General features: G+C 40.0%; 1 protein-coding gene across 1 annotated transcript; it reads right to left on the reverse strand.

The window, feature by feature from the left end:
• Positions 1-7553: 7553 nt before the first annotated feature.
• On the reverse strand, positions 7554-8576 carry LOC126793233 (uncharacterized). Its single transcript, XM_050519696.1, has one exon. The coding sequence runs from the start codon at positions 8533-8535 to the stop codon at positions 7687-7689; it is 849 nt and encodes a 282-aa protein (XP_050375653.1). The 5' UTR covers positions 8536-8576; the 3' UTR covers positions 7554-7686.
• Positions 8577-12847: the final 4271 nt, after the last annotated feature.

The raw sequence follows: 12847 nt of genomic DNA on the forward strand, positions 1-12847 counted from the left end.
TGAATCAACAGATGAGTATACCTCTGTTTAATAGCAGTATGAAAGGGCATTAGATAAAGAAATCAAAGCAGATAATAACACAATTTGCGCCACACCAGTACTGAAGAATCCATCACCAATGGAACAACAGGCTAACTTCTATACAAAACAAAGAGTATTTTTCAGGAGGAATTAGTTAAAACTACTGTGGATACTGCAAATAAGATAGAGGAAGATGGGCTTCTCAGTAAATACAGGGTTGCAAAGAATGAACATGATGGCAACTGGCAAGGCTTATATAGTCGGGCGCTCGAACTAACTGCTATCTCTGAGATGGAAGCAAGCTGCAGTTGTTAGATGTTTGAATGTGCTGGCATCCTCTGTAAAATTTTGTGACTATCTTACCCTTCCATCAGATTTGAAGCAACGGTCTAGGATTGCTGCCTTGGGTTGGAGTAGATGTACAGGGAGCTTTGTTTGTTTAGGGTTTCTTCTTCAATTTCAAGTTGAACAATTTTTATGCCAGGAAGCCCATAATATGCGGAGAAAATGCAGTTGCTGTAGAGACTAATAATACAGCAATGATTGCCGTACGGGACAGTGGAAAAAGATTGCTGATTTGAAGAAAATTGTTGCTAAAGTTGCAGCTCTTAGCTAGTTAGCTTGCAGGGTAGTGGAAATATACAGGAAGAAATTATGATAATAGCAGAGCAGCTATTTAGCGAAATGGTTTTTCCACTTAATTTCTAGCGTGGTACTCTAATGTTGCAATGCTTCTGTGGTTTAGCTCTTTTGATGTATTCTATCTGTGGATTCATTTTGATATGCAGAGTAGAAGAAGGGAGATGGATATCTTGTTTTCTACTAAGTATAATCTCTTGGTATTGTTTGTTTCGTTTTTTTGGAAATTTGGAAACATAGAAACCAACCCATGTTATAGTTTTAATTTAGATTTTAAATACCTATCAAGATTGATGTTTTAACTGGGACATTGATCCCCTATGTTTTAAGTCAAACAATTGCATTGGTGATGAACCATCATCAGTCTTCTTCCTTTTTTTTATTTTTCCTATTCAGTACTGTATAAGTAGTTCAGCATCAAATCATTAAGTAGTTTAAACATGATAAACTTACCTGTAAACAAACTACATTTGTGATCTAAAACATATAATGTGGTCGTCAAATAAATAAATAATAATAATAATAATAATAATAATAATAATAATAATAATAATAATAGGATTTGAATAACACAGCAAGCACAAAGTAAAGATTATTGCAACCAACAAACAGGAAACAAAATACACTCAGACGAATATTAACCCAGCAAGTACAAGAATCTCTACCTGGTGATCTTTGACCGGCTTCATCTGGATTATATAGGGTCTGTATTGGGGATCAGGGGAAAGGGTTCAATTTGTTTGTGGTTTTGGGGACATTAATTTATGATTAATTGTTCTAGAGAGAAGAGACACTTGAGTTGTTACATTGACAATAAGGGATCTCTATTAATAGATGAATAAACCATTGAGTACTAGAAATCCTATTATACTTTGTCTTTGTATGTATTTCTTGTTAATATTTTCATGTATTTAAATTTTCTTCTCAAAATGGTGGTTGTACTGGGTATTTCCGAATACTGTTATGGTGCTGCTACTATCATGGAAGATGCTCCTGTGAGCTGAAACCAAGGCAAGTCTTACCTCACTCTGTTTACACTGCTTATTTGGACCATCTGTTTTTAATCTTGCTTATGCAATTTGGACACACAGTAGAAAATTAAGATATGTATTGATAATTTGATGATTTGATACAATGCTTAAGTTATCTATTTCTAGGAAAGATTGGAGAATATTAGCATTAATCCTAATGATTAAACCTAGTTGTTAACACCACCATGAGTAACATGCTTCATGCTTTACCAGCTGTTCCAGCTCATGCCAACACTCCCACTCAAGTTGGCGCATACATATCAATCATGCATAACTTGCTAAGTGAGTCATAAAAGACCTTTTTAGACACTTCTTTTGTGAGTATATCCGCAAGTTGCTCTTCTGTAGGAACAAACGGAAAACAAATGATTTTAGCGTCTAGTTTCTCCTTTATAAAGTGACGATCAACCTCTACATGTTTTGTACGATCATGCTACACAGGATTCTGTGAAATATCAATAACTGCCTTGTTGTCACAATACAACTGTATAGCACACTTAGGCTTAACACCCAAATCTTGTAGCAAATTCTTAAGTCATAACAACTTGCACACTCCTTGAGCCATACCTCTGTATTCTGCTTTAGCACTTGATCGAGCTACCACATTTGGTTTCTTACTCCTCCACGTAACAAGATTACCTCCAACAAAGGTAAAGTACCATGATGTCGACCTTCAATCCGTAATATTTCTAGCCAAGTCTGCATCTGTGAAGCCACAAATCTCAAGGATATTGTTGTGATTAGAAAACATTACTCCTTTCCCTGGAGCTGAATTTAAGTACCTCAAAATCCTCACAACAGCATCCATGTGATCCACGCTCGGATTATGCATGAACTGACTCACCACACTTACTGCATACGCAACATCTGGCCTGGTATGTGACAAATAAATCAGGCGTCCAACTAGCCTCTGATAACGAGTTTTGTCAGTGGGCACTTGATCTGGGTACTCTGCTAACTAATGGTTTTGCACAATAGGAGTATTAATTGGAGTGCAATCTAACATACCTCTCTGTTAGTATATCAAGGATGTACTTCCTCTGACACAGATAGATTCCATCACTTCCCCGGGCTACCTCAATACCCAAGAAGTACTTGAGTGTACCTAGGTCTTTCATCTCAAATTCTGCAGCTAGCTGCTTCTGTAATCTATCCATCTCAATAGTATCATTACCAGCAACTATCATATCGTCAACATATATAATTAAGGCTGCTACCTTCAATTGTTGGTGTCTAAGAAATAATGTGTGGTCTGAATTACTCTGTCTGTAGCCAATTTTCCTCATGAATTGTGAAAATCTTCCAAACCAAGCACGAGGAGACTGTTTAAGACCATACAAAGACTTTCTCAATCTGCATACAAAGTTATTTGGAGAAACTACCACATATCTAAGAGGAAGATCCATATACACTTCCTCTGTAAGTTCTCCATGAAAAAATGCATTTTTAACATCAAACTGTCTAAGTGGTCAGTTTAAGGTAGCAGTAAAAGAGAGCAATACCCGAATAGTGTTCATCTTTGCAACAGGTGCAAATGTCTCATCATAGTCTATGCCATATGTCTGGGTGAACCCTTTTGCTACTAGGCGCGCTTTATACCGGCTCACTGACCCATCTGGATTATGCTTCACTGTAAACACCAAACGACATCCCACTGCCTTCTTGCCATATGGTGAAGGTACAAGCTCCCAAGTATTGTTCTTCTGTAATGCTTCAATCTCTTCCTCCATCGCTTTCCTCCATTTTGGATCTCCCAATGCATCCTGCACTTTGTTAGGTACTGATACAGCAGAAATTTGATTCACAAATGATTCATATGACTAAGACAATCTTTTGGTAGACATAAAATTTGCCACATGATACTTAGCTTTAGCCTGAAAGGTAGGTTCATATTTTTTTGTTGGCTGACCTCGAGTAGACCTATTTGGCAAGACATATTGTCTACTAGTAGGTTCACTAGTATTTGCCCCAATAGAATGACTAACCTCAAATGAGTGATCTTCTGTACCAGGGAAATGTTGGTCAGGGGTATAAACAACAGTATGGGAGGCAGGAGGGGCAGTTGTGCTGTTAGCTTCTGGTACCTGAATATCTGGAGTGACTATACCAGAATCATCTGGTGGTGCATGTGTAGCTGATACATCATTAATCTCAATCGAACCTGTCATCATATCTCCTGGCCGACTTGTCTCCCCCTCTCTACGATACAGCTCTTCAAAATATGAATTCTCCCCCTGAAGAACAGTATCAGAAGACGTGCAATAGCTCATGGCCTCAAAGAAAGTAACATCCATAGTGACATAATACTGTCTGGTAGGTGGATGATAGCACCGGTACCCTTTCTGATGTCCACCGTATCCAACAAACACACATTTAACTGCTAGGGCATCCAACTTAGACCACTGATGTTTTGGAAGATGGACAAAAACAACACAACCGAAAACACGGGGAGAAGATTATGAAAAGAGGGTAAGAAAACATGGGATGCAAGCACCTCATATGGAACTTTGCCTCCAAGGACACGGGATGAAAGACGATTAATGAGCTGAGCAGAAGTTAAGACAGCATCACCCCAAAGGTATTTAGGCATATGGGCACTAAAGAAATACACCGAGCCAGATCAAGTAAATGACGATTTTTTCTTTCGGAAACTCTATTCTGCTCAGGTGTGTAAGGACACGTTGTTTGATGAACAATTCCATGTGCGTTAAAGAATTCCTGAAAGACACGATTCACATACTCACTCCCATTATCAGAACGAAGAATTTTAATTGTGGCATTATATTGTGTTTGAACAGTGGTATAGAAGGCTTGAAAAGCCGGAAAAACATCATTTTTGTTTTTCAGAAGAACAATCCACGAAAGACGTGTGCAATCATCAATAAATGACACATAATACCGCATTCCCGACACAGTAGACTCCTTGGAGGGCCCCCAAACATCAGAATGAATTAATTCAAAAGGAAGAGTAGGTTTTTTAGAAGTACTAGGGGAATAAGTAGATCGATGACTCTTACCCAAAACACATGTTTCACAACGAAAAACGGACTCATCCACACCAAGAAACAAAGTAGGCATGGATTTTTTCATAACACTAAAAGATGGATGTCTCAAGCGACGATGCCATAACCAAACTTCACTTAGCTTATCAGAAGTGGAGAGCAAAGCGATCCGGGACAGTGTCCCTGGTTTCTTCCCCGCATATGTCTGATCCAGATGAAACAACCTGCCCCTTAGATACCCCCGACCAATTAACTCCCCGGTGAGAAGATCCTGAAATATCACATACATGGGAAAAAATGTCACAGAGCACATAGCTTCAGTGTTCAATTGTGGGACAAATATCAGATGATGAGATAAAGCAGGTACATATAGCACATTGTGAAGCTCTATTGTGAGAGTAATATGAACTGACCCTTTCCCTAATACGGGGAAGGCATCACCATTAGCATTAGTAACATATGGTACTGGTGGAGGAGATAATATAGTAAAATAAGATTTGTCATAAGTCATATGATCAGACGCACCAGAATCAATAATCCATGTATCAAAACCAACAAAGTGAGAAATATGTAAAGTCATACCAATCTTACCACGACCAGCTATTGATGTTGTGAGTGTTGCTCCTCCTGCTGTATGATGATCTTGTCCAACCACACCATAGATATCTGGTTCTTGGACTAGTTGAATAGCTGCTTTCGCCTTAGGACGATAATTAGGCCTCTGGGGTCTAAGGTGTGGATACAACTTCCAACAGGTTGCACGAGCATAGTTTGTATCATGGCAATAAGAGCAAGGAGGGCGGGGCTGATTCCCAAAGCCTGGTGGTGGTCCTCGCTTATGAAGTGGAGCTGAAGTTGCTTGTTGAATGGATGGTGTTGGAGATGCAGCCTGAACAGTGAGGCTAGAAACTTCAACTTGTGTCTTATGAAGACTCTCATACTGAGACTCATCCTTACGGATAAATGTGAAGGCTGTGTTTAGGCTAGGAGGTTCGGTCTTTCTGAGTAGCTCGCCTTTCGCATTGTTATGCTTTGCATCAAGACCTTTCAAGAAATGGTGAACTCGCTCAAGCTCATTCTTTTTTTTAATACCAAACAATATCCTCCTGATTCTTGATCATGCAAGGACGTTTCACATCAATCTCAGCCCAAATATTCTTCAGCTTAGTGAAATATTGCGCCACCGGTTGCCCATCCTGGTGCATTGCAAAAGCTGTGCACATTAACTCATGAACCTGTATAAAGTCAGAGTCATTAGTAAATAGGACTTCCAATGTCTTCCATATTGCATGCGCGGTATCACATTCTGCCACCAAGTCAAGTATCTCTTCATTCATGGCTTTGAACAAGACAGACATTACAAGGCCATCATCATCGTCCCATTTAGTGTAGGCAACAACCGCTCTGCATTGGGAGCCTTAATTACTTCGGTTACATGTCCTATCTTATGCATTCCTCGGAGATGGGTTGTCATAATTTTCTTTCATTTACGGAAATTGGCCCCATTGAGTTTGGCTCCCCCAAAAGAACCACTGTCAGAATTCTTGACAGATACTTCAAATTTCTGAACATCATTTACCTGAGAACTTTCTTCTTCGTCTCCATAACCCATTGTAAATCAAATCAAAAACACAAATCAGTAATAATGCAGCGGAAACAAAAAAACTGATATGAACCTATCCAATTTGAGCCGGGCCGGGTCGGATCAAATCTGGTCGGGTCGGATAAAAAAATTGGCAGGATCGGGTCGGATCTGGCCGGGTTGGGTCGGGTCGGATATGGCCGGGCCGGGTCGAATCTGGACGGGCCGAGTCGGGTCGAGAAGTTTTTGGGCCGGGTCGGGTTAAAATTGACCCGGGTGGTATTTTAGGGTTTATCTCCGAAAAATTCCCCAAATCCCTCGAAATTTCCCAAATCCCTCCGAAATTTCCCAAACCCTTCTTGCTTCTGCCTCTGCCCGATTCGATCTGGAAAATTGCTGAGCAAGGATGGAGAGCTCGGGCGAGGTGGCGCTTGGAGGCGGAGGTAGAGGATGAAGCGGCGCCGGAGGCATAGAGTGACGAGGTCTGCTGGACTCGCTGCGGATTGCCGAGCAACGATGGAGAGCTTGGGCGGCGCAGTGGAGCCGGAGAGGTGGTGCTTGGAGGCGGAGGCAGAGGACAAAGCGGCGCCGGAGGCAGAGAGTGACGAGGACTGCTGGACACGCCGCGCGCCGAGCTCCTGCTGCAAGAACACTGCCGGTTCTCTACAAGGTAAGAACACAAACCCGAAAAAAGAAAAAATAGAAAAGATCGGCTCTGATGCCAAGTAGAAAATTAAGATCTGTATTGATAATTTGATGATTTGATACAATGCTTAAGCTGTCTATTTATAGGAAAGATTGGAGAAAATTAGCACTAATCCTAATGATTAAACCTAATTGTTAACACCACCATGAGTAACATGCTTCATGTTTTACCAGCTGTTCCAGCTCATGCCAACACACACAATTGATGAATTGGAACTAATCCCATCAATCATCAAATGGAAGAGTTCTGGCAACTTAGCAAGACCACAAGGATTAAGGATATCTTGAAATAGCCGAAACTCAAAATTATCTACTCTCTGGAGTATAATTGCAATACTTTCTATTCATAAGATTATGATTAAATTTGAAGCCAGAATCCTATACAGAAAACTGAGAACTTAAGAGATATCGATAAAGATATTCAGTAAACTTCATGAATAAACTTGGATAAAGAAGCAAATTAGCAAATATCAAATGGCATTACTCATTTATGTAAACACAATAACCCTTCACCAACAGAACTCATGAAGCACATATCAGATTCAAAAGGACCTTTGCCATTCATAACACAGCTTTCATGTATACCATTACTTATATATATGTTATATGATCAGACAAACAAACAGATATCCACCTATACTTCCTAATTTGCTTTTATGAAACCCAAAAATATTAATTTACCATATTAGTAACACTAGTGTAATCATCAATCACTAAGTTCATCATCAATACCTGTGACATTCATCCTAGCCGACTCTTGCTTAGCCCACTTCACAATTTTCTCAGCTTCCCTACTGATCTTCTCTTCCTCCTTCATCGCCTTCTTCAGAATCTTGCTCTGCTCCTTCTTCGAAAAGCTTCCCAAACCCGATAAGAGCTCACTGTCGTCGCTGAAGTCGAGACCAATCCCACCTCCAACACCCCCATTTTCCTTACTCCTCCTCTGAGACGAAGCAATGTTCCTCTTCGGAGAACACCAGAAGCACCCGGCTTTCCTCGGCGGCGAAGGAGAGTCCTCCCTCAACGAATTGCAAGAACCCAACGGAGAGGACAACCGCCCTGACTTCGACTTCGACTTAGACCGCTGCTTCTTCCCTGAAACTCGCTTGGCCGGTGAGAACGTCGCACTTTCTGGAGATGAATTCGAAGAATTCGAGGCAGATGAAAGAGACCCATGTTTCGGTTTTGGCTTCGAAGCCTTCGACGACGAAACTACCTTTTCCGGTGAAAACTCCGGCGATTTCAGAGGCGGCGAGACATTCCTAGATTGTTGTGCTTTTGGAAGAGGAGCCTTTAGCTCATCTGGGTTTTGAGGGGAAATCGAATTACGGCGGAAGGAAGCGGTGGTTGTGGCGGCGGTGATGGCCGGGAAGGACTTGAGTTTGGAGAAGCGGGACTCGAGGTGGGTGGGGAGGACGGAGTCGTCGGTGAAGGAGGAGCAGTTGATGGAGGCGAGCTGCTCGAGGAGGACGTGATCTTTGGCTTGGGAGAGGAGGTCTTCAACGGCGGAGTCTTCGTCGGACTCGGAGAGGTGGTGGTGGTGGGAGAAATCCATGATGAGCAGTTTGAGCACTTGAGCAGCGACAGATAGCTCAACTGAAGTGAAGAAGAGTCTAACGGCTACGCTCAAGATTTCGGCGTTTTGTGTTCAAGTTTCAACTCGTGGGTCCACGCTCCTCGATGTTCCGTTGCCCCACTATGATTTTTTCTTTCTCGTTTTGTTTTTTGTTTTTTTTGGTAATGTTTTATTTTGGTTTGATTCTCCTTTTACTTACCAGGAATGTAACATCATAATAAGTGGTACTAAGTGTAATGTGAGAACTTAGAAGAAAGGTAATAGCATTGTATGAAAGATAAAATCAAGCATCAATCTAGTTCTACTCCGTATGATTCAAATGAAGAAATGATATTTTAGTTTACTTCACTTGTGTGACTCTAGAAATTATCAGCAGAAGGTCATAATTTTTCACTCAGTTTCTTACTTTCTTATTTGAAGTGGAGTATGCAGACTAGGTTGGTCTTTGTTAACCGGAAAATCGCTCATACTTTAGCTCAGTTAGTTATGCAGTCTACAAACTACTTTAGATTAGTCTAATGTACCTCTTTCGTCTATGGATGAGTTTTTTTTTGTCAAATTTCTATAGAGTTAATAACCTCAATGTGTAATGATTATTGATATATGAATTTTTTTAAAGGAATGTATTTAAAAATTCTTTGGCAAATGGCGATAATCATAGAAAACATTAAATTTCTCATTGGTGCAATTTTATCCGATACATCTCTTTCCACCATGATTAAATTAAGAGAAACAAACATGCTTGCTGATCATATTGCGAATATGGGATATATTATGTATATGCATCAAAATTGTATTTGGTGCAACCATTTTCTCTTTCTAGTATTTTGATCATTCTTTTAATAAGAAGAGACTCCGGCGATATGTACATGGGGTTTTGTGTGCCGACATTTTATGCATTCCTCAGCAAACATACATATGGGGTGTATATCTATACTAAATAATTTGGTCAAATACTCGGAGTGTCATCTAGTTTTGGCGTCAAATAATAAAGTTATTTGAGATTCACATCCAAAACCAATTGAATGTATATTCTCTTATGGTAGGTCTAAATTTCCAATGTGGAATGTATATTCTCAACACGTCCTGCATGTGTGCCGAATTTTCAAGTCATAAAGTATTATGGTGTTCACATCTAAAACCAATTCACACATACTCTTAAAAACCCACAGACTATGTTATAACTCACAATATGAGATGTATATTGTCAACAACAGCAAGTTGATACAAACTATGCGTTAGAACCATAAATATTACTCCAACTACAGGTCCTATTTTAATATAGATGATTAAACAACTAGTTGCATGTAACTTGTTGATCGAGTTGTTGTGATTAAGAGCCTAACCAAACTAACGATTTCATACACGTCACTAGATAAGCCCGATCAAGTTTTTCATGGTTTAGGTGAATGCGTACGGAGGCGAAAAGGCTAGCTAGGGGGTTCACATGAAAATATTAAAACAAGAATGGAAAAATATGACAAGCTTTCAGGACGAATGATATGAAGCTATTACTATGGAATATATATATATATATATATATATATAGTATTTTGTATGGTCCCTTGTGAAATCAGCATTCTTGTCGATCCTACTTAGGATACTGTATTTGCAAGAACAAGAAGATAAGCCGCCGTCCCTTTGGACTTGTTGAAGTAGAGAGCAGTCCACAGAGAGATTAGAGCATATACAATTATACATTTAGGGTTGGTTGAAATGGAGCAGGAATATATGGACGGCTATCCGATTCAATATCATTAAATACCATATTTTGTGAAGTAACCTATCGTTGTTTAATTGTCTGTATATATAGTTTCCTCGCTAGTAAAGACTACGGTAATGGAAGCTACTGATAAAAAATACTGCATTAATTGCAAGTTTTTTTTATGGTCAAAAATACTGTTGATCCGAATAGATAACTTGATACTGTTGGTTGAGATGATTAAAACCTCATAGATATAACGATTGTTGTCACAATCCCGAAATTTCGAGTATGAAACTCAAATTTCGAAGTCATGAAAAACACCAAAACAATCTCAATGAATCGAAATCATTTAAATGTCACAGCGGATCATCTCTTAGTTCAGAATACAACTCAGTCAAACCGATTATTACAAACTAAAATTTATAATTCAACATTATAACAAATGGAAATGTATAATCCTCACAAAATCCTCACAAAGTCCTCACCACAAGATGAAAATAAATAACTTCACGTCCTCTGGGCGGTTCGTCGACTTCCGCTAATCCACACATGCGGAGTTATCCCCTACACCATCGAATCAGTGCACCAGGATTGTAAACACAAACCCGGTAAGCTTTACCGCTCGTATGAGTAAAACAACAATATAACCTGCATATCAATATATACGAAAATCTACAAATCAACAAATATAAAATGCACTGATGACTTATTAGACGGCCCATCTGATTGTTTAATAATGTGAAAATATATGTACTCATGAGAATTGGGCAACCCCTCTGTTTACCCAAATGTATTTATAATACGGGTACTCATGAGCGCTGGTACCCCTCTGTTACCCCTCATGTAGTACACCGCCGACATTGGACAACCATATGTCATCCAATATCAAAAATATATGGGTACTCATAAGCCGATAACCCATCTGTTACCTCATATGCAGTACCCCGGCAGACAGACTAGAGCTCTAACTGTATCGTAACTTTCACCCGGCCAAAGGCTAGGTTCCGACATGCCAAACACGTCCGAAGACTGGTCCGAAGACATAAACACGTCCGAAGACATCAATCATGTCCGAAGACAAAACTCGTCCGAAGATAATCAAGTTTTAACAAAACTCAATGTTAAAACCACGTACAATATTTATCATGTCATATTGTACAATTCAAATCACATGTTCGATATATAAATCTCATCATCAAATGAACATGTTCACCACGAAATCATAAAAATATATAATATATCAAAATATATATATGTACCTATTTACCATTTATACAAATATATATATTCCACTATATCATATACATGTCATATTTCATTCTTTAAAATTCTGCATAATCTTGAATCTCCGCAAGGGTAGATTCGTAAATATGAGATTTTACTCACCTTATAATCTCGAGCGTAATTCCACAATTCCGAATGTAATTCATTTCCTTGAATTATCGATCACATTGAAAAGATAAGAAAAGAATTTAGAATCGTTACGTAAACCTTAAATGCTGAAACAGTAATAATAATTCACTGTTCAGCAATTTCTGGTTTTACGAAATTATTGTCCATGTAGTTACTATTCACGTACTTCTGTACAAATACACATCAATTACGTATTCATGTACATGTACATACTGTTTACGTATTTATGTACGTATGCATACTATTCAAATGTAAATACTATCTCAGTAAATAATAATTACCGATTTACCCTCCCGAAATTACTTTTACATTTACAGAAAGTAATTTACATTTACATTTACCGTATGTAAATAAAATTTACATTTACCTGTACGTAAATTACTTTTTACATTCACCGTACGTAAAAATAAATTTTACAAATTACTGTTTCGAAAACACTATTCACGCGGTGCCGCACGTGGCGGCAGGTAGGGTTCACGCGCCAACTTCGGCAACCGCGCGTGGGCTCCACGCGCCAAACCTAAGGCCGGCGCCTAGCACGCCACCGCTGCCCCATTTCTCCTCTTCTCCTTCTCCTCTACCTTCCCACGGCCTCACGCCGCCCCTAGCCTCCTCCACGCTACCACATGCGCCGCCTAAGGCGGCGGTAACCTCCCCTCCTCTTCCACCTCCAATCTCTCATCAAAACACCACAAATCAACCCAAAATTTCAACAACAACATCACAACAACCAATCTAGGCTAACCTCACCTCGATTCGAGCTCGAGAACCACCGGAGATGGGTTTGACTGCGGCGGAGGAAAAACGCAGAAGTGAGAGGCGTCGTGCGGCCTCATGGCGGCGAGAGAGGGTGTGTCGACCTCGGGGTCGACTGCGGGGGACAGTGCGACGCTTCCTAGGCCGGCGGTGAGGGCCACTTCGCCTGGAGTTGGGAGATCGGAGGTGAAAAGCGGAGAGAGAGAGAGAGAGAGAGAGAGAGAGAGAGAGAGAGGGAGAGGGAGGGGGAGTGAAGTGAGAGAGAGAGGGTTTCCGAAAATGGAAATCCTACTCTTAAAATATGTCCTTTTATACCCACTTTCAAAATCGGAAACTAACTTCCGTCGTTAATAACTTTCACGTACGACGTCCGAATAGAACGCGTGACGTGTCCACAAACTCGTATCGACGAGCTCT

Source organism: Argentina anserina, chromosome 5, assembly GCF_933775445.1.
Source record: "Argentina anserina chromosome 5, drPotAnse1.1, whole genome shotgun sequence".
NCBI lineage: Eukaryota > Viridiplantae > Streptophyta > Magnoliopsida > Rosales > Rosaceae > Argentina > Argentina anserina.